The sequence below is a fragment of the Malus domestica genome, chromosome 07 (genome assembly GCF_042453785.1).
Source record: "Malus domestica chromosome 07, GDT2T_hap1".
Taxonomy (NCBI): domain Eukaryota; kingdom Viridiplantae; phylum Streptophyta; class Magnoliopsida; order Rosales; family Rosaceae; genus Malus; species Malus domestica.
In genome coordinates this window covers 19,010,722-19,037,265 of record NC_091667.1, presented here as the reverse complement: position 1 = coordinate 19,037,265, position 26,544 = coordinate 19,010,722, and the positions used below count along the sequence as shown (strand labels likewise).

Below are 26,544 nucleotides of genomic sequence, written 5' to 3'. Positions count from 1 at the left end.
TATAATTAAGGTGATTGGGTATTTCTGAAGCTATCACCTTGGAAAGGTGTGGTATGATTTGGAAGGAGAGGAAAGTTGAGTCCTAGGTACATCGGACCATATATGATCACCGAACGAGTCGATGAGGTTGCGTACAGGCTTGAGTTACCTCCAGAGTTGTCAAAGGTGCACGATGTATTTCATGTTTCAATGCTTCGACATTATATTTCAGATCCTTCACGTGTGATTTCTCCTCAACCTTTGGAAATCAATTCGGACTTTACTTATGATGATGAACTAGTGACTCTTTTGGATTGGAAGGATAAGGAACTAAGGAATAAAACTGTGCGCTTGGTGAAAGTGTTATGGAGAAATCATTCAGTGGAAGAAGCTACTTGGGAGACAGATGATCGGATGAGAGAGATGTATCCACGCTTATTTTATGATTATTAGTGTATGTATTGGTTGTATGAAATTTCGAGGACGAAATTTTATAAGGTAGGGAGATTGTCACAGCTCGTCCCAGAGATATGTATTATTTTATTCTCAGTGACGTAAAATGACAATTTTAACCAGGGGTGATGAATCTTGTGGTGCGTGTGTGTGACTTATTTTGGAGACTTAGATGTTGATTTTTGGTCGTTTTGATTTGGTGACCCACGTGGACCACACACACACAGAGATTATCCTTCTTTCTCTTCCTCCCCATACTCTCTCTCTCGGTTTCACTGTCTCTCTCCTTGCTATACGTAAGGACAAGAGCAAGAACACCCCAAACTTCGCAGATCGAAGGTTTTGAGTGCACCATTGTGTTCCTCATGGTGCTACGAATCGTTTGGTACCAGTTTCAGGTAAGGAATCCTTCGAAAACTCGTTCACCCGTAACCAAGGTATTAAATATCGGTAATATCAGAAATATCGGTAGTCCAAAAACACGGAAATATCGATGAAAATATCGGGATAATATCGATATCGATAAAAATTACATGGAAACCACGAAAATTGTAAGAAAAACTTGGAAATTTTTATTGAAACTTTGCAGGATGTTTATTTAGTCAATTATCTATTAGTTTATCATAAAAAATTGGAAGGAAATGCATTGCATGATGGATTTAACTGATTTAAGTTGATTATATAGTGAGCTGGCAAACATTGTGAATGTAGAAAATATGTAGTAATTAATGAAAGAATTTTAAACACATCATAATCATTTATATATAATGAATTAGTACAATATTTTATACTTTATACATTGCATGGTAAGATACATGAGTGACTTATTACCCTTTATTTTTTTTATTTAAGAATTATATGTTTGTGGGGGTTTTATTTAAAATTTATATTGAAGATGCTCTTAAATTATGTAAACTTGTGATTGAAAACAATATTTTATTTTATTTTATTTTCAAAATGCAAAATGGGCATTAAGAAAATTGCAAAGAAAGAGTCCCACTTAATTCCAAAAAATGCAAAAAATCCCAACCCATCATCTTTCTTCATAACCTATCAAAATCCCTATTGTCGTCAGACTCTTTCCCTTTTATTCCCACTTTGCCTTTTAGTCGCCTATCTCTCTCTCTCCATCCATATTCTCTCAAACTCCTCACTCTCCGCATGTCCGACCCCCTCCGCCTTCCTCCGTTATCCATCCCTTCCGCTAGATCTCGGCACCCCCACCTGAGAAACCACCCCACCCACCTACCCACCCAACTGATCATCATCTATCATTCTCCCACTCCCACACACACGCACAGAGACCCACATCGGCTGATCGGCTTCTGCTTCTCCCTCGTCGCCGCCGTCGTCTCTCTCCTTTCTCTCTGCACCGAGGGTCCGAGACCCACATACACACACGCACACCCATCATCATCAGCAACCTCTCTTTCTCCCTATCCTTCTCGTCTCTGCAACTCGGCGAACTCCGGCGAGGCTGTGCGTGTCGACTCACTTTCTGAACACCTCAGATGGTTTCACACAAACTTCATATATAAAATGTTCATCTCCTCTTCTATTTCATTTTCATACCTAGATCAGAGTCTAGGGTCTTGTTTTACAGTCGGCCGGAGCTTCTACAGCTCCGGCGTTCTTCTCCGAGTAGGCCAGTTCCGATATTATCGATAATATCGCGATATTATCCCGAAAATCATTTGGATATTGAAATAAAAAATCGGTTCCCCTAAAAACCGATAATATCGGCGATATATCGCCGATATTATCGGTATTTCGGACCATGCCCGTAACCCAATTTTCATGCACTATTCATACTCATGTAAAACCTTGTGTTTTAGGGAAATCTAAACTCATAGGAAGCTTAATGAGGTCCTCACAAGTCTTGGGGTAGTTCGTTTGAGGAATTTTAACTTTGGGATCGCGAGAAACGACGAGTTGCAGGTTTGGTCGGAATTTCGAAGCTTCCCCGATGTGATTTCGTGAGATTTGAAGCTTCAAATAGTTATAACGCCATTCATCTCACTCTAAGCTTTCATTTGGTTCAAATTTCAAAGAAAATGGTTAAAAAATGAGTGAAAATAGACGTTTTGAAGTTTTACCCAGTTTTTCGGCGACCAGCGACTCGCTGGAGATGAAGACAGAATATTCCATCAGTTTGGACGGAATATTCTGATGCCGTCAGTTAGTTTGGACAGTTACCATTGGGTTTAACGGAATATTCCTAACGCCAGTTAGGGAATCCGTCAGGATTCCCTGCACGTGGTTGCGTGTCTTACCGTGCACTCACCGGCGCGTGGCAGTGCATGAAGGGTCCAAAAAAATTTCTAAAAATTTGGGGATGATCCTGAGGTTGTGTAGGTCACCGTGGTATATTTATATACCCGTTTTGTGCTATGTATGAGAAGTTATTAGCTAGTTTTGCCTATGTGCTTTAAAATAACGTTTTTATAGTTAATTCACATATAAGTGAGACTTATCTAGAGGACGAGCATATCCAAGGGTGACTTAGGGGCTATGACCCTTCAACTTACCAGTGAGTGGGCTTTTGGTTTTAAGTATATATTATATACTTGATATTTCCCCAGAAAAATATGTTTAAATGTTTATGCCTTGAATGCCATGCATATGAGTCTATAATTCGTTTATGAATTGGTGTGTGATACGTTATATATATAATTGTGGTGCTGTGGATGCTCAGGTAAGCCCAGGTAAGTCATGTTTGGTTATATGAATCATCAATGATGTGATATGTGATTGAATAATGTTGAGCTCATAAAACTGCAATTAGGGTGATTATGAGTTAGCCAAAGATATGATACGGGCATGTTTATTATGTCACCTCCCACACCATATGCTCATATTGGATCCAATTTAGGTGCACAGTCTTGTCGTACATACCTTATTTATGGTTCCGACTCGTAGGTGACTAGCGATTTATCGCCCGACTATTATGTGAGAGTAGTATTGAGCATGATTATATCACACCCATTATTGTCGTATAGACCTTTTTGTTTGGTTCCGACTCTTGTGCAATATATTGCCATATAGGTCATAGTTGTGACTCTGACTAGAGTGACTTTTGAGCTATCAATTCAGCCGTACAAACTACCATAGGGGTTTTGGCTCACATGTATTATTTCTATGAAATTATTCTTACCTAAATTGATTATTCCATTATATCTTGGCATGGCATACATATGTTTATGATTATGTGAAGCATGATTGAAATGTTATGATTACATATATATATATATATATATATATATATATATATATATATTTATGTATATGCTTATATTCTGATTCTGGGAAAAATTATACATGTTTTATAGCGAGGGGTTAGATATGTTGATAAATGAAATGGTTTTGTAAAACATTTGTTTTTGCCCACTCACATTTTCTGTTTTGCGCCCTTCCAGGTTTTAAGTAAGCTTGCTGTTAGTGGCTTGAGGACGTCGGCAGTTCTGACCTACCTAAATAATAATAGGAAATTCCTGGTACTGTATAACTAGTACTTGTCCTACTGGACTGCACCTAGACTTATTATGCTCTGATTATGAGTGTTTACTGTTGTAACTAACTCCTATAACTTCCTATTTAGTAGTGCACTCTAGTATTTCAGTTTTTAATTATTCGTATATTTCTGATCTCTATTGCTTCCACACTGTGCACATGGTTACGTCACTCTCACGTGACGGCCAGCATGTCTTGATCTCGGTCGGGGTGTGTCAATTGGCTTGTGGATTTTCTTCACTATGCAAAATATGATTATGCTTTCTCAATGGAAAATAACAAACTAAACTATTTTGGTCTAAAGTTATTTTTCTTTTTTGAGGTTCACGAATTTCTAAATTAAGATAATCTATCATAAACTATAATCTACCTTTCTCTAAAGTTATTGCTAACTGGTTTCTTAGAAACTCTCTTTCTTCTCTCAAGGTCTCTAAAACTTGATATGCTGCTCCTTTTGCTTCTAAAACTTAATGTTGCACTTCTGTGTTATTATATCTACGAATAAATGAAGGTTGTTCCAGATAATCAAGATAAAACTTTTGCTTCTTCAAAGTATTGATAATTCTTTTGGATATATATGCTAATCTTCTCTTTATGCTAGTTATAGCTGGATGCCTGGGACAATAAATACCTGGTAATTGTGGTTGACATGGTCTATAAGGACAATAATATTTGTTATTCATACAAAATAAACAAGTGTGATATCAGTTGTATTAATGACTTCTGTCCTCAAGGTACTTTATTATTATAATTATAGTATTAAAATGCTAAATAAGGCTCTGATACCAAATTCGCAAAGCAGCCCCGGTTAAATAGTCGGATGACCATTATAACAACTAGACATAGAACCTTGCACATGGAACTCGACATGTTTCAGCATGACGGCCACTCACACTACAAGTATAAGGCCTTAACAGCTGAACTCAGAGGTACGAAGAACTCAGAGGTACCCTGGTTAATGTCCAGTTATTTGTTTGGCAAACATTCAATTATAACAGAGTGCTCGAACAAAGTATGATCGTCAGTTTAGCAAGTTAATAATATAACTACAATAATGTTTCCCTGTTTTGGACTAGAAGTCTAATTAAGCAAACACACTAAAGAAAGAAAAGAAAGCTTACTTAAGACTTGGAGATTGCTTGAATATGTACACTTGAACTTTTATTGATATATAGAATGTTTACAAAGATAGTTGTTTACAAAGATAGTTGTTTACAAGAAAGTGTTTACAAGGAAGTGTTTACAAGGATGCTATGAAGACTAAGGATGCTTGAGTATGAAGATGGTGTGAGTATGAGAGTAGGGTGTTCAGGTGTTGAGTGGTTGAGGTGTTGAGAGGTTGTGAAGTGTTGAGATATGTTGAGTTAGATGTGTCTTCTGTATAGGAGAGAAAGCTCCCTTATATACAAAACCTAATTCCTAAAACAACAAAATAATTTTTCATCTATTTATAACTTTTTGAGTAATAACAACACACTATTTCTGAAAGCTGTCAGCACTGTTTTTGGAATCTAGCTGACTTGTCTTTGCTTTAATGAAGGTCATGTGAATCCATGTTGTCTTGGTTGCTGCAATATTTTCCACCTTGGTTTTTGCATTCCAATGTAATCTGAAAGTGTCAGCCTTCTTTTCTCTTCTTTTAGATGTATTCTTTGGTGAAGTCATGTGAACTTTGTTGTGAGCATTACTTTGAGCAATCTTGTCTATATGTGTGAAGGGCAGGATTGACATTTTTGCAAAATTCTGTCCTGATAATTAAAAGAAAAGTTTTCTTGGGTTTTTGGTTAGTTTTCCATAAGAAAAAGGCTATATACAAAATGATCCATCCAAAGAAAATTATTTGTTGAAACATACAAGGGGTGGGCATAAAAATCGTGGAACCGCGAAACCAAATCGAACCACAATAAAATAAACTGTAAAAAACATTGTTGAAAAAAAAAATCAACATAGATTCAAGAACCAGATAGAACCGTTCTTACCAGTTCATGTTTCGGTTTTCATGTTAGCGGAACCGCTTAGAACCGAACCGAACCATGAATTCAAATAATTAATTGGGTAATGAGAATTTTTGTGAATTTCAACAGTTTGATCCCGTTGCTTAACAAGAGTGCTTCAGTCTTTCATTTCTAGATTGTTAAATTAATAACTAGAATGAGTTTGGTAAGCTAAATTTGTTAGTTATGTGTTTGTTTTTGTGAATTGTTGATATGAATAATATTCACCAACTTTGTAAAGTTTTGGTGCCATAAATTTTTAAATCTTCTTCTATTGTAGTTCATCATTCATCTTCTTCTATTGTAGTTCATCATTCTTTATGATTGGTCATGCATATTCTTCGTTGTATGATCCAGTTACTATCTTTTATTATAAAAATCTTTTGACTTTTTTATGTGCTCGAAATATATGTTTCTAAGATTCAAATGATTCATTATTTAGAACCGGCATGAATTGAATCGGAACCATCGTGAACTGAGCAGTAATATTTTTTTCAATAAATTTAAATGGAACCACATTGAACCGAACTGCTAATATTTTTTGGTTCCGTTCCAATTTGAGGGTGGAATCGGATAAAACCAAACCGTACCTACCCCTTACATATAATACATAATTAGGTGCTTATCACCTATAGTTAGGTGCTTATTCTCTATTATATTAGGTACTTATCATCATCATCATCATTCTTTATTATATTGCCATACCATGCTTACACTGGATTCAACACTACTACAAAAGGGCCTTATAGTGTCAGTAGGTGGTGTCGGTTTAATATAATATAGTGGCGCATAAGACCGTTGTGACACTAACTGAACATGATGTCGGATTTACTGTCGCTTTTAAGCGTCATAAAATTCCTACGTCGGTTTAAGCACATATATTTTAATAATTTTTAAATACAGGCATCGCTTTAAGAAAAACAGTGTTGCTTTTAAGCGACATAAAGTATGGGTGTCGCTTTAAAGCGACACAAATTATTGTTTTTAAATATTTTAAAGCTTGTGTCGGTTCTATAAAGCGACACAAATTATTTTTTGAAATATTTTAAAGAAACCCATCACCCAAACCCACGGCACGGATCGCAACCCTTAACCGTCAATTGCGCCCAATCCACGGTCCTCGCGTTCCCCCCAAATCTCATGTAAAGAAACACAACCCACGTATCAAAGCTCCCAAACCTCTCTATATAAACCCCATCCACTTGACCTCTCCGACACTGTAACTTGCTCTCTCAATTCAAATATCCAATCCCAAATGAAACCTTAATTTCATTTCTGCAGCAATGATTGGACGCGGCAAGGGAGGCAAGAGGCTGGGCAAGGGAGGAGCCAAGAGGCACAGAAAGGTGCTGAGGGACAACATCCAGGGCATCATAAAGCCCGCCATCCGCCGTCTAGCTCCCTGTGGCGGCGTCAAGCGGATCAATCTTCTTGGAGAATGTGATCCGTGATGCCGTGACTTACACCGAGCATGCCAGGAGGAAGACAGTGACGGGGATGGACGTCATCTATGCGCTTAAAAGGCAGGGCAGGGCTCTGTACGGGTTCGGGGGTTAGTTTGTTAGGGTTTCAGATTGAGGATTTATGTAAATTGGTTGGTTGGTGTGGTGGTGGTTGGGTAGATTTAGGTGACGAAGTGCAGGAATTTAATGTTTTTAGTTTGGATTTTAATGGAACATGAATCTATTTTCATTCCAATTTTGATCTGTTTTGTTTCCATCGAAGTTGTATTTGGATTTTTTTGTTTTTGATTACTTTGATATTTTTACATTAGGAGGATTTTTACCTTGATATTTGGATTTTTCTGTTTTGTTTCTATCGAAGTTGTATTTGAATATTTTATTTATTTAAATGTTATCTGAACCGACACACGGTTCTATATTATATAGTTTATTTTATTAGCCTATGTCGCTATAAACTGACACTAGTTTCTATATTATATAGTTTATCTAATTAGTTTATGTCGCTTTAAACCGACGTTAGAGTCAGTGTCGCTTTAAACGGACGTTGTGTAGTGTCGGATTAAGCGCACAAAGCGACACTGATAGCCTTCGCTATGCCAATCCGACAATACATTGTTTAATGTCGGATTTGTGCTTAATTTCCAACAGAAATTGGGTTTCTTGTCGGATTTAGCTCCACCGGTGATAGCTTGTATTGTAGTAGTGCAAGTTTGAATCTAGAACTTGTAAACATTTCAGGCATAGGCAACTGACCATGTTGAAGTTGTTGGAAACATTATGGGTCAATGCATGCTTAATTATGGATAAATTAGTCTAATGAGGCTAGTTAACTGTGTAAAAAAAATTAGAACCATATAAATAGGGAATTAAGGAGCTTAAAGAATAGGAGAAGTGTGCATAGCAAACCACAGTTGCTTCTCAAATTAACAGAAATGAAAATCGAATCAACAACACTCTATCGCTTATCTTGTTCTGAATCTTAAGAGTATTTAGTTTTCGTAATTGAAATGGCCTCTCGATTATTTTTCTCAACTGTAAGACATTAAACAAATACCATTTTGTCTTATCAATACAAGGGGAGACAAAGGAACTTCACACTAATAAGAAAGATGAGTTGACATTTTTTCCTCCAAATGAAATCTTTAAAAAAGTTTGTATAAAACATAGAGTTATCAGAGTGCTTTTACTAGCTTAGTTCAGCCATTACCCAACTCTTAAACTAAGATATCCAAGGGCATGTCATTATGTCACTATGTTCTTATGATACAACATTTTGATGTTTATAAACATTTATTTTGTCACACTTGGATCAAATAGCAGTTCTGGATTTTTTTTTGTATGGATAATTTAAAAGACTTTTGTCACTGGTTTAGTGACATTTCTCTTCACATTAAATGAAAGATCTTAAATTTGAATATTGTGAATGACAAGTTTAATACAAATTTATTTCCTCCATCTCTTAGGTCTTGCACATTAAGCTAGAAAAAGTGAATTTGATACCAATATATTGAACTCATCATATAGGAATTACACTCCTATAGTGGGTGGCAAGGACGGACTCACTTAGGGTCAAGGGGAGTCAACTGACCCTCCAAACTTCGATGAATTTCCATAGACGACTTGAGTGTTGCCCTTTTGAAGGTTGGAGTTGCCCTTCACATATTGCCCTACAACTTTTTGATAAAATGTCTCAAAGAGGAGCTTGGACTGCTAGGCTGCAGGGGATGCTTTGCACGCTACACTTGTGACGCTTGCCAACCTTCCCTCTCTTATTATTAATCCTTTTACTTCTTTATAATTTTTAGTTGGCCGAAAGTTTTGGTATACAGTCTAGGTCTAATGTTGTTTACTTTTGGCTTTGTTTGTTAGTTGTGATCACAATTGTAGGGAGAAAAAAAATGAAGTAAAAGACTATCTAAACATGCAAAGTAAATGAAATGGTAATCTCAGAGAATGAACAAAGCATCATTATTTTTGGACAAACATATTAACGGGATGCAATGAGATTAATCAATTTGTTAGTCTATTCCTTTAGTAAGCATTCATATAGGAATAACCTTGGAACATGTTAGTTACTCATGAAGATGAGATCTTGATAGGTGTGCAAAATGATTTGGCAAATAACCTCATGCCTAATAAGACTCGATAATATGACACCTCATGTCAAAAGAAAAAAATTGTACACTATGTGCTCTATTCTTATTGACACCTCAAATAATAGTTTTTGGATCCACCACTGGTGGGTGGAAAATTTGATTGTTATACTAATATATTGAACTCATACAATAGGCCATAAAATTTAGTTGTGATACTAATAGGGGTGTGATATCCACACATGTTTTTTTACTTCTCACACTTTTCTCTAATTTTCGGCCGTCGGATCGGATGAATTGAAAAATATCAACGAACAGAAATTAACAAAGAGTATGTGAGAAGTAAAATATGATGTGTGGATAGCATTCGCTGCTTTTTGTTTCGTATATAAAGAAGCCAACGACTCACTCTTTTAAATTGTCAACGGATCAATTTTTTAAGCCAAATGGACAACCCAGATTAATTAGCCGTTGGAGATCAGTGGTGTAAATTTTCTAAGTTTGTTGAATGTTGCTATGATTTATACTTTTGATCTCCTTCAAGTACTAACATAAAATATTTAATGATAATCAATATTGGATTCATATTAAAGATCTTATTCAAATAAATTCAATGGTATGATTTTCATGCACAGTAACAACAATAAAAATAAGTTTAACACTACACAATTCAAATTTATGCGTAATCTAATTTTGTTAAAAAGTATAATTATGATAGTTTTTAAATTCGTACTAATGTAGTAGTAAGTGTTATAAGTATCAAACTTCGATTGCCTGATGCCTATATATAAGTATCATGCTCCCTCAAACTCTTATTAAAAGACTCAATATAAATATATTTTTGTATTAAAAAAAAATTTAACAAATAATATTATCTACACTAAGGAGGGAAGGGGGTAAATTAAGCCTCACAATGAGTTAACAATAATGTGGTTCAATTGCATCTTTAACGATAATCGAACATAAAACCTCTCACTTATGAGTGAAGGAGAATACTACTAGATCGTAATATTAAATGACGTATTAAAAAAACATGTAACTCTTGATAAACACTAAAAAATTCTTCAAGAGAATGCTCTAACATATACTCAATAATGCCCAACAACTCAAAGAAATAGAATAAAAAAATAGAATTATCTTGAGTTTTAATTTAGGTCGTCTCATACTAAATGGAAGCTCATGCAACAAAAAGAATGTTGTTGGATAATACTGTTTACATACTCATTTTTATTTTTCACACATTCTTATTAATTTTTTTTATCATTGATCATCTTCAATTTATTCGATTTGATAATTAAAAATTGAAAATAACGTGTGAAAGGTAAAAATGAGCATGTGGTTAGTATTACCCTTATTTTTAAATTGCTGGCAATAAGTATAATCACAGAGAGGGTATTTTTTGAGGCTTCAAATTTGGGAGAAGTCATTTCAAGAAGGTGGGGCTTATAGGTCAGAGAGTAAATTGACGCGCCAACAGTTCGCGCGTGATTTGCAGTTTCAAGTTCCGAAAGGGCCATGGATAGTGACAGTGATAGCTGAACTTAACCGGTTAAGTAGCTTGATAGCTTCACTGGTCGCACACAATTCTTGAACACGTTCTTGCACAAGAGCTTTCTCTCTCTATCTTTTCTCTCCATCTCAGTTTCCACCCTCTATTTTCTCTCTCCTATTCTGCATTGCTTGTTTTGATACGGAAATTTTCTGGTGTGTGCCCAAACTCCCTCCTCTCTTTTTCATCTCTCTCTCTCTCTCTCTCTCTCTCTCTCTCTCTCTCTCGCCTTTTCAACAAAGCATTATTCGATTTCGTCTTGGCCTCTCTTTTCAACACCCCATTTGAACAAATTGCATTTATCTCTGTTTTCCCTTTTTTCTTTCACAGCTTTCCTTCTCACAATCTCAGTTTTCAGGTTTTCTTTTTGCTCTGCTTTTCTCTGGAAAAAGAAGGCAATTAGAAATGAAGGTCTGGAATCTGAAACCCTCCCCACTATTGAATTTTCTGAATATTCATTACTTTTGCAGTCAAGATTTCCCTTTTGGGTTTTGATTCTTCTGATAACTTTTTTGGGTTTTTTTTCTCCTCAATCTTTTTTCCCTTTTGTTTTTAAGGAGCTTTAGGCATGATTGTTGATGGGTTTTGGTTAAAATCTTATCAGTTTTAGAAGCTTAATTAATCAGATGGGTCCTAATTATGCACACAAGTCTCGATCTTGAAAGGGTCAAAAATTCTGCTTTTAGTTATTGCAGTTTTGGAGTTTCCGTGAAAGAATTCTTCAGATTTGGAAGGTGTTTGTGTGATGCTAATCAGATCACTTGGTGTTTGTGGTTTTGTTGTTGCAGAAGTTTGTACTGAACTTGGATTTGCCTGATGACAAAGCCAAGCAGAAGGCTCTCAAGACAGTCTCTACTGTTTCTGGTACAAAGATATCATTATTTTACTAGATTTAATCAAGCTTCTTAATTTGGACCAAATTCATGATGTTAATTAATAATTGGTATAAATATACTTAAATGTTTACCTTATTTATGTCATCTGTAATTGTTTGGATGGAAAGTAGTGGTTGGAAGATTTCTCCACTTTAGTTTCCTAAAGAAGCAAGAGATGGGAATGCACAATTTTGTATGAAAAAACAAACAAGTTATCTTTTTTGTTATTGTTCATATATGACAACTTAATTGGTTGAAAAAACAAACAGAAAGATGAGGAAAGAAAGAGAAACACATAAAATTCTTCAAACAAGCCTCTTTATATGAATAATTTCGGAGAAGATGACAGCTAGCTAGCAGTGTAGTTTGCAGACGTATGCACTATAATTTGTGATTCAATTTCAAGGGGTTGAAATGTACTAGAAGTCTTACAAGTAGTATACGTAATGAATTGGGTTAATGTCCTAAGATGAACTCTACGGGAACAGAAACCTCGTTTGGAACAAAAGGGTAAAAGCTCCTTTGATTATGAATATTACGTATTGAATTGGATTAATGTTTGTCTCTTTTATTTCGTTTTTCAATTTGAAGGTTTTGAAATGTGTACTAAAAATCTACAAGTAATGAATGCATGAGCATGTCGAGCATAAATTCAAGCATTGATGATGAAGAAGCTTGCCGTTTGTTGTCGGAGTTGGTCATCCATGTTGCCTTCGGAGTTCTGCATAAAAGAAATATATTAGTAATGAATGGGTTTATTTTGGAAAACAATCTGTGTATGGTTTCTGCAGGGTTTAGAGTTGCTAGTTTGCTCTGTCAGCAAGTTGATCGTATGTCACCACAAAATATAGGGTTCATATGGATCCATTCTTCTTGAGATAGTAGAGATGAAAACAGAGTTGAATACTTGAAATTCTCAATTAATTTTTTTGATCCTGCAAATTGTAGGCATCGATTCCATTGCCATGGACATGAAGGATAAGAAATTAACAGTGATCGGAAGCGTGGACCCAGTGACTGTAGTGAGCAAGTTGCGCAAATACTGGCAAACACATATAATCTCAGTAGGACCAGCAGTAGAGCCTAAGAAAGAGGAACCAAAGAAGGAAGAACCCAAGAAAGATGAACCAAAGAAAGAAGAAGAAAAGAAAGAAGAAGAGGCCAAGAAAGAAGAACCGAAGAAAGAAGAAGCGAAGAAGGAGGAGCCAAAGAAAGAAGAAGAGAAGAAGAAGGAGCCAGACCCCGTCTTAGAGCTCGTCAAGGCGTACAAAGCGTACAACCCCCACATGACTACATATTACTATGTGCAAGGCATGGAAGAGAATCCAAATTCTTGCGTTATTTGCTGAGCAAGCAAGCTTCTCGAACCCTGAGGTACTGAAATCTTCCCAATGCCAATAGGAGGCCAAAATCCCAAGAAAGTAGGAGCTGCATTTGTATATATAACATGGTCTTTGCCTCATTGGAATGTTGCAAAACACTAGTAATGTGTGTAGAGCAAATAAATGTATTTTAGTGTTCTCTCTTAGTCTTATTACGGTTTGTAATGCCTCTCTTGGGAGCTTGAGCTCGCCAATTTGGTAAATTTTTTTACTGTGGTAAAAGAAAATGGAAAACTTCATTTTCTTTGGTTTTGTGGTTAGTTTTTGGTAGGGCACAGGTGAATTAAATAAAGCAAAGGTAACTCTGATTTTCTCAAGTTTGCATGGTGTGTCATGTGAGTGTATTCCTTTCAGTGTTTCTTTATATTTGTCCGTGAGCTTACATGTGTATATGAACTGAAAGCTTATGGAGTCAGGGTCCTCCACGGACGTGGATCCTCTCCGGATCCTGTTTGTGAGGTTCTTCGGGAGTCCCACGTCTTAATTGTTTATCGTACATCATATGGTAAAAAATCATTAGGTACTATTTGTGTTTAATTTTAAATAAATGATTTTTTACCATATCATGTATGATGAACGGATAAGATGTGAGGATCCGGATGAGATTCAAATCCCTCCTTACCATTGTTTTCTGGCTGTCATTGATGTTTCTATTTTATATATAAGCTGCTTCTGCAGCTGATGGGATCATGTCTGCATGGTCCCAAGGATTAACTGGTCAATTTAGTAATCATATTTTCCTTTTACTTGGTCTCTATTAGTGTAGTAGTAGTGCCACTTTATTGGATGGTATAAGTTAGCTGATGGAGTTTTCTGCTTGAAGAATCATGGTTGTTTTGGTTGTTTCCAAATCCTTTTCAAGCTCTACCAGCCACTTGTTTTAAAGTAGGTGTATTCAAAACTCAACTCCCTATTTATGTAATACATGAGAAATTTTCGAGATTAAGAGTCATGAAGTTATTATTAATTACGTATTATAATATGAATAGATGATATGTTTTATGTTTTAAGTTTTATGGAGTAGAGCATTAGGGTTTCGAACTTCGAGTTTAGGGTCTAGGGTTATGACAAACAAATCCATGGTAACACTTGTTAATAATGAGACGATTTGCTTCAATTTTATACAAGGTAATTCAACAAACTTCCAAGAGTAGTATTTAATAAGCATTTGAGGTTGTTTCATTTTATCATTGTTTAATGATAATTAAGCAAAACGAACAATCCTTTGTTTATGGAATCCACATGAAGAGCCTAATTATTAATCTTCAATAACTAATCATATACTAATTGATAATTAACGAGATGCATATGATGCTAAGAAGAATAATTTTATTCCTCATACCTGTTCTCGCCCTATGAAGTGGCAACAGATATATGCACAATCTATGACCGTACAAATATTCTTTTGACAAATAATTCTTGAATTTTAAGGTAAATTAAAAAAAAAATGCATAGAGGAGATAGATACTGAACATTCAACAACATAGTGTGTATCGAAGACAATCGAAGATTCCATTACCACATTTCCAAGCAAAACTATTTGTTGCAGTGAGTCTGCTCTTTTGCAACTCTTCTGTCAACCATTTTCTGCGGGTGGTTTCGGAGCAGATGGCTTCCAGTTGTAACGTTGTTTGTATAAAATTATGAATGAAAAGTCGATAGTTTATCGTTTAATTTTTTAATGTTATTTATATTTATTTATTTTTTAGTTTATACATTAAGATCATTCGATGTTAGAATCCTAGATCCATCATTCATTTTAAACTAAATGAAGAAATAAATAAAGAGTGTCTCCAGACACCAGGTTCAATGAAAATGGCTCCTTTTTCAATTTAGTTTTTTACCCCCATTTTCTTTGGTCACGAAGTTTTTACTCCGTTGAGTAATATTATATACTTGACATCAAAGTGAATTGAAAACATATGCAAGGCACGTGGTCAATCCAAGTCGTAACTTAGCCTGCTTAAAAACGACATAAGCTGTTGATAGAAAGAAAGTGAAGCTGGAGTTATACATTTAGGGTGCGTTTGTTGCGCCGGACTGTCTCGGACTGGACTAGCTGCAGAGACTAAGCTGGACTAACTTAGTGAAGCGTTTGGTGCAGTGTCGGACTAAGAAGCAGGATAATAAAAACAGTAATGTTCACCAGATTTGTGTTTGCCATTGTGTAATAGAGTAATGCTACAAATCTCATGATATGAGTTAATTGGAATATATTTTTGCCATGTATATTATGAATCTTAAAAAAAGAGGACAATTGTTTTGTTTCTATTACCTGCTAATAGAATTGGGACATACTATTTATAAATAGTTGAGTTTAATTTGCAAATGTAGCTTGGTTTAAACTCTATCACCCAAAAGAAGAAAAAAAATAGTGCCCAATACATGCAACTTCAACAAATAGAAGTACATAAGAAGATACTTATGACAAGTCAATCTTTGCCATTGATTGACTCTTAAAACATCATTCACTAAACTTTCATCTAGGATATTTTACAAAATGCCAGTGAACTATAGTATAGCATTCCAAAGTAGATATCCATAATTTACAAAATCCTAGTTAACATTAGCCAAAATACTTTATAGTGCAAAGCTAAGTTATAAGCCATAACATAAAATTGTACGATTAATAAAATACATCCATGTCAAAAGGCACCACATAATATACTCATTCGCTTGCTTTGTCTCTTAAAAGTCTTTGGACGAACACTTTCTTGAGTTCCGATTTGATTGCCCTAAACACTCCCACATTTTGTGGTTTTCCAAAATAAGAGACAATGCATCAATTTGATCCATAGGAGAAAGACCTATTGCTTCAAGTTCGTTAGCTATGTCACTATGATTTGTAGTACCTTGAACTAAGGCTTCAGTTACCATTTGCATCCTCTTCCCACTTTCAACATAAAAATCTTTCAGTCCACTAATGATTGCCTCAGTTCCATCACTTGAACTTCTCACAACTCTTTTCCTCTTTCTTTGGCTATTTTCAGATGAGGTGCTTTGTTGGCTTTGTTGGTTCATTGCAGAAACAAAATTTTCACCTTCAATATCACTTGCACCAACTTGGTCATGACTTTGTTCATCCACCATTTCAGCAGGGGTTTCGGCTACATTACCCGTAGCCCGATCTTTTCCAAATATATATGCAAATCTATTATACAGTGGAAAAGGTTTACTTCTCCATCCATCGGCTTCTTTATTTTTCTAAGATTATATCTGTTGATGCACAAAATCAGTGAGGACTTTGGTACAACAGAAAATGTTAAGTTTGTGACATTCGCTAGATTGCTCCAGTCACTAGTGTGGATAAGTAAGTAAATGGATAGGGATAGGGAAGTAAACACAAGATGTATGTGGTTCACCCAGATTGGCTACATCCACAGAGTAGAGGAGTTTTCATTAATTGTGAAGGGTTTACACAAGTACATAGGTTCAAGCTCTCCTTTATTGAGTACTAGTGAATGATTTAGTACAAATGATATTAAGAAATATTGTGAGAGAATGATCTCTATTTATAGAATAGAGTTTCTAGTTTCATTCTGACATTGACACGTGTCGTGTTGTGATTGGCTTCTGATGTCAACACGTGTCGCACTATGATTGGCTTCTGATGTTAACACGTGTCGCGCTGTGATTGGCCTCTTGGTTGGAAGGAAATTCTTCTGGGTTCTTGACGGTATAACGTTGACCGGTGCTCAGCAGTTTCGGGATTGGTCAAGTATGGTACAAACAGTGCTTCCCTAAGTTCCCGATTGAGGGAAGCTCCTCGATTGGGGACTTGCAAGATCCAAGCCATTGAGTAATCACGAAACTTCTAAGTACCGAAGTGTGGTATCATTTTCACTTGCCTTATCTGTCTCATACGTAGCTGTGGCATCTTCTCTGGAAGTATTTTTCCTCCATCCAGGGGTGGTATCTTTAATCGATGAAGATGCACAAGGTAATGTATCAATTTCACTTAAAGCTTACTTATAGTTTCGGGCTTGGTCAAGTGCGATACAAAACCCTATAGTAGGAGTCCCCCAAGTCGCCGAGCTAGGAGATTTGCCGAAAGAGGTAACAGACAAGGTAAGCAATTAGACTTCTAAGCAAGCAACTTGGATCGGAGGTTCGACTTTGGCTTCCGGTTGATTGTTCTCCTTCTCCTTGTGTCGTAAACAGCAACAAGGATAAGGAGAAGCAAATGGAGAAGAGATGATATGAGATACTTTTGCTTTTGAAGAAGTAACTTTCCACAGGCTTATTCTTGAACTGGGCTGGAGGGTTTTCTAGTTTCCTCTAGAGTATAAGGCCGACTCAAGTATTTGAGGGTCAAAACAAGTCCATCAAATCAAGAGTGCGTTAGACCTTAATGATATGTGATACTTTTGCTGTTGACGAAGTAATAGATGAATCGGCACGTGTTCCGTTGCGCTTGTTTCCACATGCTTCCTTGTATCCTTCTCACTTGCCCTATCTGTTCCTCAGGCAGATGTGGTATCTTTTCTGGAAGCATAAGATGTTGAAGATGAGTACTCGAGAGCAATGCCAGGTAAGTAATCAGGTAAGGGGTTCCAGGAAATCAGTTCCTGACTGGAAGCTTGATTCCAAGTGCTGACTGATTGCTCTCTTTCTCTTTGTCTTGCAGGTAAGAATAAGGGCAAAGGAAAAGACAAGGAAAAAGCATGATATGGGATACTCTTGCTTTTGACCCTAATGATATGGGATACTCTTGCTCTGGTGTGGCTGGTTTGCATAGGTATTATTAGGGGGGGGAAGAAAGCTGAATATTTCGAGAGGCTTCGTTGGGAGTGTCTTCTCAAATATGAGGAATGGTTGAGCATTTTTGCAGGTCTGCCTGTCCGTGGAGGATGGATGTCGACATATATAGGAGTCTCCCTAACAACAAGTAGTAATGCTATTCCTTTACCCTTCTTGGTCGTAGCAATGTAGTGGGAGTTGCAAGCTTCACGTGTTTTAACTTTGTCAGAGCACTTTGAAAAAGTGGTATGTGGTATCTGGAAAGCTGATGTTGCATGTGAAGATTGCAGACAAGCTTTATCCAAGGAAATTTGACTCTCGAAGTTCAGAGAGCGATGCCTCTTCCATTTTCGAACAAGCAATCCTGTCGGGGATCTGGCTCTCGAGATTCGGAGAACGGTGCCTCTTCGATTTTTGAGAAAGCAATCCTGTTGGGAGTCTGGCTCTTGAGATTCGGAGAGCAGTGCCTCTTCGATTTTTGAGAAAGTAATCATGTTGGGAGTCTGGCTCTCGAGGTTTGGAGGGCGATGCCTCTTCGATTTTTGAACAAGTAATAATGTTATTCCTTTACCCTTCTTGGTCATAGCAATGTAGTGGGAGCTGCAAGCTTCACATGTTTTAACTTTGTCAGAGCGCTTTGAAAAAGTGGTCTGTGGTATCTGGAAAGCTGATGATGCGTGGGAAGATTGCAGACAAGCTTTATCCAAGGAAATCTGGCTCTCGAAGTTCGGAGAGCGGTGCCTCTTCGGTTTTCGAACAAGCAATCTTGTCGGGGATCTTACTCTCAAGATTTAGAGAATGGTGCCTCCTCGATTTTTGAGAAAGCAATCCTATTGTGAGTATGACTCTTGAGATTCGGAGAGCAATGTCTCTTCGATTTTTGAGAAAGTAATCATGTTGGGAGTCTGGCTCTTGAGATTCGGAAAGTGATGCCTCTTTGATTTTTGAGCAAGCAATTTTGTTGGGAGTGTTTTCTCGAATGTGAGTAAAGGTTAGGCATTTTTGCCAGTCTGCCTTGCCACGAAGCACGGAGGTTGACACACACTGGGACTTTCTAGTTATCAAGTAGTGGTATTGTTCCTTTACCCTTATGGGTAATAGTAAGGTAGCTGGATCTTCAAAATTTATGTGTCTAAACTTTGTCAGAGATCTTTGGCAAAGTTATCTGTGGTACCCGATGAGCTGATGTTGCGTGTGGAAAGTGGTGCCTTTTCGAAATCCGGAAAGTGGTGCCTCTTTGATTTTTGAACCAACAGCCCAGTTGCCCTTTCTTTTATAAGGGCACCAATTGTGTGCAAGAAGTACATTCAGAGAGTTATTGCTTGTAGGAATTTTCCCCTTACTTCAGAGATTTATTGCACCTCATTTCTCCTTCATCATTTTTGAGAATGTCTGGCTCATCCGACCGTCGTTTTGACTTGAACTTTGGTGAAGAGGCAGCCATGCCTTCTCAAGACAACATATGGCGCCCATCCTTCTTATCTCCTATTGGTCCTCTTACCGTTAGGGACTCTATGAAGAAGAATGATATGACCGCTGCGATGGTGGCCAAGAACATTCTCACTCCCAAAGATAACAGACTACTTTCCAAACGGTCTGATGAGTTGGCTATTAAGGATTCTCTGGCTCTCAGTGTTCAGTGTGCAGGTTTTGTGTCTAATATAGCCCAACGCATATTTGCTCAAACCCGCCAAGTTGAATCATTGGCGGCTGAAGTGATAAGTCTCAAACAGGAGATCAGAGGGCTCAAACATGAGAATAAAAAGTTGCACAGGCTCACACATGACTATGCTACAAACATGAAGAGGAAGCTTGACCAGCTGCAGGAATCTGATGGTCAGATTTTACTTGATCATTAAGGGTTTGTGGGTTTGTTCCAAAGGCATTTATTGCTTTTATCTTTTGGGGCTGTATCGCGTAATGAAGCTCCAAATGATCAACCTTTGGTGCCTCCTCCTTCTGGGGTTCTGCCTAGTACTGAGGCTCCGAATAATCACCATCTGGTGCCTCGTTTTTTTGGGGCTCTGCCGACTGCTAAGACTTCTCCTGAGCAACCTTTGTGAAGGCTCCCTCTTATTTGTTTATTTTGATTCATGTATATGTACATATTTGTAACTTATTGGAGATATCAATAAACAAGCTTTGCTTCATTTCAACGTATTGTGTTAAATACACCAAGGCCTTCTTCACTAAGTTCTTTGATTTTTTCCTTTTGTTGAAGCTTGTATGTTGAAGCTTTGTAAGTGAAGCATGTAGGTTGAGGTAGTGCTCTCTTAATTTCCCGAGTGAGGAAAACTTCTCGTTTGGAGACTTGAAAAATCCAAGTCACTGAGTGGTCGTAAGACTTTCGAGTATCAATGTGCAGTAGCATATGATAGGAGTCCCCCAAGTCTCTGGTTGAGGGAGTTGATGAATGAGGCATTTCCTTTCTAAGTGGTAGCCTAAAACTCCTTCTTCATATATATTTGTTATGAAAGTTGTTAGGCCCAAAGAAAATGAGGCGTAGGCAATTTTTTTTTTTTTTCGAAATTTTTTTTTCGATTTTTGTTTTTTTTTGGAATTTTGGAATTTTTGAATTTTTGAATTTCCGAAAAAAAAATTATATATATATATTTTAAAGCTTTGTAGGTGAAGCTTTGAGGTTGAAGCTTTGTAGGTGAAGCTTTGAGGTTGAAGCTTTGTTGGGCACCATGAATTGATCAAGATAGTGTGAAGCTTTTGTAGGTGAAGCTTTTGTGTTGAAGTTTTGTAGGTGAATCTTTTGTGGTTGAAGCTTTTGTGGGTCAGGTTTTTGTAGGTCAAACTTTTATGGGTCAAGCTTTTGTGGGTGAAGTTTTTGTAGGTCAAGCTTTGTTGGGCACCATGAATTGATTTTGCTTCACACTATTTTGATCAAGATAGTGTGAAGCTTTTGTAGGTGAAGCTTTTGTGTTGAAGTTTTGTAGGTGAAGCTTTTGTGGGTGAAGTTTTGTGGGTCAAGGTTTTGTGGGTCCAGCTTTTATAGGTGAAGCTTTTGTGGGTCAAGCTTTTGTGGATGAAGCTTTTGTGGGTCAAGCTTTTGTGGATGAAGCTTTTGTGGGTGAAGCTTTTGTAGGTCAAGCTTTTGTGGGTCAAGTTTTTGTGGGTAAAGCTTTCGTAGGTGAAGCTTTAGAGTTAAAGCTTTGTAGGTAAAGCTTTGGAGTTGAAGCTTTTGTTGGGTACCATGAATTGCTTTTGTTTCACACTATCTTGATCAAGATAGTGTGAAACTTTTGAGAATTTGTAGTTGTCCTCCATTGATGAAGCTTTTGTGTTGAAGCTTTTGTAGGTGAAGCTTTAGAGTTGAAGCTTTTTTTGGGTACCATGAATTGATTTTGCTTCACACTATCTTGATCAAGATAGTGTGAAGGTTTTGAGAATTTGTAGTTGTCCTCCATTGATGAAGCTTTTGTTGGTGAAGCTTTTGTGTTGAAACTTTTGTAGGTGAAGCTTTGGAGTTGAAGATTTTTTTGGGTACCATGAATTGATTTTACTTCACACTATCTTGATCAAGATAGTGTGAAGCTTTTGAGAATTTGTAGTTGTCCTCCATTGATGAAGCTTTGTTGAATTTCCCTCTTTTTATTTTTATTTTTTTTTATTTTTTGGGAAACTAGAAATTTGAAAATGTGGGAGAGACAACATATACAAATTTTGCTTCCACACTGTTCAGCAAGAGATTGTGATGCAAGCCACACCTTGTAGTAGTCAAAGGTTTGGATGAACCATGTAAATTGAATTTGCTTCGAACAGTCTTGAATTTGCTTCGAAGGTTTAAGAATTGTAGTTGCCCTTAATTGATGAAGCTTTTGTTGGTACCATAAATTGGTTTTGCTTCACACTGTCTTGATCAAGAGTGTGTGAAGCTTTTGAGAATTGTGGTTGAACTCCTTTGATGAAGCTTTTGTTGGCACCATAAATTGGTTTTGCTTCACACTGTCTTGATTAAGAGTGTGTGAAGCTTTTGAGAATTGTGGTTGCCCTCCATTGATGAAGCTCTTGTTGGCACCATAAATTGGTTTTGCTTCACACTGTCTTGATCAAGAGTGTGTGAAGCTTTTGAGAATTGTGGTTGAACTTCTTTAATGAAGCTCTTATTGGCACCATAAATTGGTTTTGCTTCACACTGTCTTGATCAAGAGTGTGTGAAGCTTTTGAGAATTGTGGTTGCCCTCAATTGATGAAGCTCTTGTTGGTACCATAAATTGGTTTTGCTTCACACTGTCTTGATCAAAAGTGTGTGAAGCTTTTGAGAATTGTGGTTAAACTCCCTTGATGAAGCTCTTATTGGCACCATAAATTGTTTTTGCTTCACATTGTCTTGATTAAAAGTGTGTGAAGCTTTCTACGAGTTGTAGTGTTTACATTGTTACAGAGGGGAAATGTTTAAAGCAGATGCAAGAGAGCTGAATAGCTTGATCTTCGTATGCTATGCACTGAAGTTGTTGTTGGCTTGCAATAAGACTTTGTTGGTGACTATAACTTTTGTTGGGTATAAGTGCTCCCCTAGCTGAGTTGTCAAGCTTGAGGGTTTTTTATTATTTGTGAATGCTAGAAGTTCACATGTACAAGTTGTACCACTCGTTTTCTGGTAGGTTTAATGAATGGTGAGTTGCTTTCATCACTTGGTTGGTGGTACGAATGTGAGTTCCTTCATCACCTTTCATCACATTTCATCACCTGGTTGGTGGCATGAGGATGTGTTCCTTCTTCACCTGGTTGGTGGCATGAATGGCAAGTTGCCAAATGATATTAGAGTACGGGTTGTACATTTCATCACTTGGTTGGTGGCATGAAGATGAGTTTCTTCTTTACATTTCATCACTTGATTGGTGAGAATAAGGGCAGGGTGTCTAGGCACATTGTAGCAAGTGTCGAATGACACAAAGTATGTTGAACCCTTTCAAAGCACAGTTGGCTTATGTATGAATGTGTTGGAATGTATGATTGAACAAATATACTATGAAGCTGTTCGTTTATTTGTATAGTCTTGTTGACATTTACTTAGACTTTGTTTTATGTTGGAAGCATTCATGTTGAAGTTTTGAACCCGAATGTTTCATTGCTAGGAATGTAAGAGGATTAGGACCGAGTTGTCTAAATCACCTCTTTATTGAATTCATGCCAAATAGTCTTCGTTACATAGGATGTCGAACGGCTGAAGCTTAACACTTGTACGATGTGAGTTCACTTGTAATAGTACTTCAAGTGATCAGCATTCCATAGATGGCCAAGGGTCTTGCCATCAGAGCTTCTAAGCTTGTAGGAGCTAGGGCGACTGATGCCAACAACTTTAAACGGTCCATCCCAGTTTGGACTAAGTGTTCATTCATTCGGGACTCTGTTACAGAGTAATCTTTTCTTCAATACCCAGTCCCCCACTTTGAAAGAACGAGATTTGACCCTGGAGTCATAGCAGTTGGAGATGCGTTGCTTGTAGGCGACATTCCTCAAGTGAGCCTGGTTTCTGTGTTCCTCGACTAGATCTAAGTTAGGGTAAGTTGTTTGTCATTTTCGTTTTGCACGTAGTTCTAGACTCAGAACGGTGCTTGCTTAAGCTTAACTGAGACAACTGCCTCTGTACCAAAGGCAAATGAGAATGAGGTTTCTCCTGTTGATGTCCGATATGAAGTGCGGTATGACCAAAGAACTTGGGTTACAAATTCTGGTCAACAACCTTTAGCCTTGTCTAAGCTGGTTTTCAAAGTTCGCTTGATTATTTTGTTGATGGCTTCAACTTGTCGATTAGACTGGGGATGAGCTGGGGAGGCAAAACATAAGTTGATGTTGAATTTAGAGCAGAACATCCTGAACTTATTGTTGTCGAACTGTCGCCCATTGTCAGTGACTATCGCATTGGGAATGCCAAATCTGCAAAGGATGTTCTTCCATACGAAGTTTTCTATTTTTGCCTCATTAATGGTTGCCAAGGGTTCTACTTCGGCCCACTTTGTGAAGTAGTCAACTACAACGATTGCATAGCGGACATTGCCCTTCCCTGCAAGCATTGGGCCGATCAAATCAAGTTCCCATTAGGCGAAGGGCCAAGGGCTGATCATAGGAGTGAGTAGCTCGGGAAGGGAGTGAGGAATAGTTGCGTGGCGTTGACACTTATCACATGAGCAGGATATTCTGATGGCATCTTGGTGGAGTGTTGGCCAGTTATATCCTTGGCGAAAAGCCTTATATGCTAGAGATCGAGATCCAACATGATCTCTGCAGACTCCTTCATGTATCTCCTGAAGGACAGTTTTCGCTTCTGCATGCGTAAAGCATCTTAGGTATGGTAGGTTAAAACCCCGTTTGTAAAGTTGGTCATTAATGATCAAGTAACGGGTAGCCTTGTATCGAATCTACTTAGCGTGGACTTTGTCATTTGGAAGGGTGCCATGAGCAAGGAATCTATAAATCGGGGTAATCCAACTATCTCCTTGTTGTAAGTTGCACACTTCCGCAGCCATGGTGCTTGGTGCTGCCAACAATTTGACCTGAATTTTTCTCCCAATCTTGTCTTCCACCGCTGAGGCGAGGCGAGCCGAAGCATCTGCATGACTGTTTGCCGCTCAAGGAATTTGGGTGATCTGGTAGTGGAAGTGCTTGAGCAACAATTGTGTTTGTGCCAGATATGCTGCCATGGAGTTATCCTTAACGTCAAAGTTGTTGGTGACCTGGTTAACCACCAATTGGGAGTCACTGAAGATATCAATCCGTTTAACCCCAAGGTGTTTGGCCAAACGTAAGCTTGCTAAGAGGGCTTCATATTCGACCTCATTGTTCGACGCCTTGAATTTGAAACGAAGAGCATACTCCATTGCCACTTTGTCAGGGGTCGTAAGGACTAGTCTTGCTCCATAACCCTGTTGGTTGGACGAGCCATCAACATATAGACTCTATGTTGGGGTTGTTGGTTCTATTTTCTGAGCTTCCGAGGGTAATGAAACCACTTCTTTAGGCGTAGAAACAATGTCAACAGGATATGTAAAGTCGGTGATGAAGTCTGCCACTGCTTGGCCCTTCTTAGCTAGCTTTGGTTGGTAAGAGATGTCAAACTCACCCAATGCTATCGCCCATTTGATCATTCGCCTGGAAGTGTCAGGACTTTGGAGTCTCTGTCGAAGAGGATGATTGGTAAGCACGATGATAGAGTATGCTTGGAAGTAAGGGCAAAGTTTTCGAGCAGACATGACCAATGCTAGAGCCAATTTCTTAATGTTGAAGTATCGTGTCTCCGTATCTTGTAAGGCCTTGCTAGCGTAGTAGACAGGCCGTTCGACATTACCATCCTTTCAAATGAGAACGGAACTTACTGCTGAAGCTGATACCGACAGATAGATAATGAGAGTGTCACCAACCTCAAGTTTGGAAAGCAAAGGGGCTTTACTCATGTAGTTTTTGAGGTTCTTGAATGCTTCAGCACATTCAGCAATCCATGTAATGTACTTCTTATTTCCCTTAAGTGCTTTGAAGAAATGAGCATATATGTCTGTGGCCTTAAAGATGAACCTAGTTAAGGCTACCACCTTGCCAGTAAGGCTCTGGATGTCTTTTGAAGTTACCGGTTCCTTCATGTCGAGGATTGCTTTGATCTTCCCGGGATTAGCCTCAATGCTTCGTTGGCTTATCATAAAGCTTAAGAATTTTCCAAAGCCTACGCTGAAGGCACATTTGTTGGGGTTCAACCTCATTCGATACCTCTTCAGAATGGTGAAAGTTTCAGATAGGTTGGTGATGTGTTGGTCAGCATGTTTACTCTTGACTAGCATATCATCAACGTAAACTTCCATGCTCTTCCCAATCTGTTCGGCGAACATTGAATTGACCAGTCTCTGATAAGTCACTCCTGCATTCTTTAGGCCGAAGGGCATGACTTTATAGCAATATAGTCCCCTGTTAGTAGTGAAAGCTGTGTGTTCTTGGTCTGAAGGGTTCATGAGGATTTAGTTGTATCCTGAGTAAGCATCCATGAAGCTTAGGAGTTCACACCCTGCCGTAGAGTCTATAAGTCTGTCTATGAGAGGAAGAGGAAAGCTATTCTTCGGGCATCTTTTGTTTAGGTCGGTGTAATCAACACACATTCTCCACAAGACCTTTTGGAGTAGGAGACTTTCCTTGGTAGGATTCTTCTTAACAAGGACAACATTTTCTACCCACATTGGATAATTGACTTCGAGGACGAAGCCTATGCCGTTGAGTTTTTCAACTTCTGCCTTCATTGCCTCGTACCGTTCAGCATCATAAGATATTCGCTTCTATCTCACTCGCTTGGTCTTGGGGTCAATACTTAAGCGATGACAGATTATATCGAGAGAGATGCCTGACATGTCCTCGTATGACCAAGCGAAGACCTCAGTGTTCTCTTGAAAAAAAAGAGATCAATGCCAACCGAATGGGTGGTGACAAGGTGGTACCAATCTTCACCATGTGATCCGGATAATCTTTTGAGATAAAGACCATCTCCAACTCTTCAGCGGATTGTACTTGCTGGGTG

The 26,544-nt window shown here is 37.8% G+C and overlaps 1 protein-coding gene and 1 pseudogene across 1 annotated transcript; both read left to right on the top strand.

Moving 5' to 3' along the window:
- Positions 1 to 7,192: 7,192 nt before the first annotated feature.
- On the top strand, positions 7,193 to 7,493 carry LOC103439205 (histone H4-like; annotated as a pseudogene).
- A 3,582-nt stretch (positions 7,494 to 11,075) lies between these two features.
- LOC103439204 (heavy metal-associated isoprenylated plant protein 39-like) lies at positions 11,076 to 13,615 on the top strand. Its single transcript, XM_008377747.4, has 4 exons — positions 11,076 to 11,196; positions 11,400 to 11,452; positions 11,830 to 11,905; positions 12,865 to 13,615. Exons 2-4 carry the CDS (start codon positions 11,447 to 11,449, stop codon positions 13,263 to 13,265), a joined length of 483 nt encoding a protein of 160 aa, XP_008375969.1. The 5' UTR covers positions 11,076 to 11,196; positions 11,400 to 11,446; the 3' UTR covers positions 13,266 to 13,615.
- The last annotated feature ends 12,929 nt before the right edge of the window (positions 13,616 to 26,544 follow it).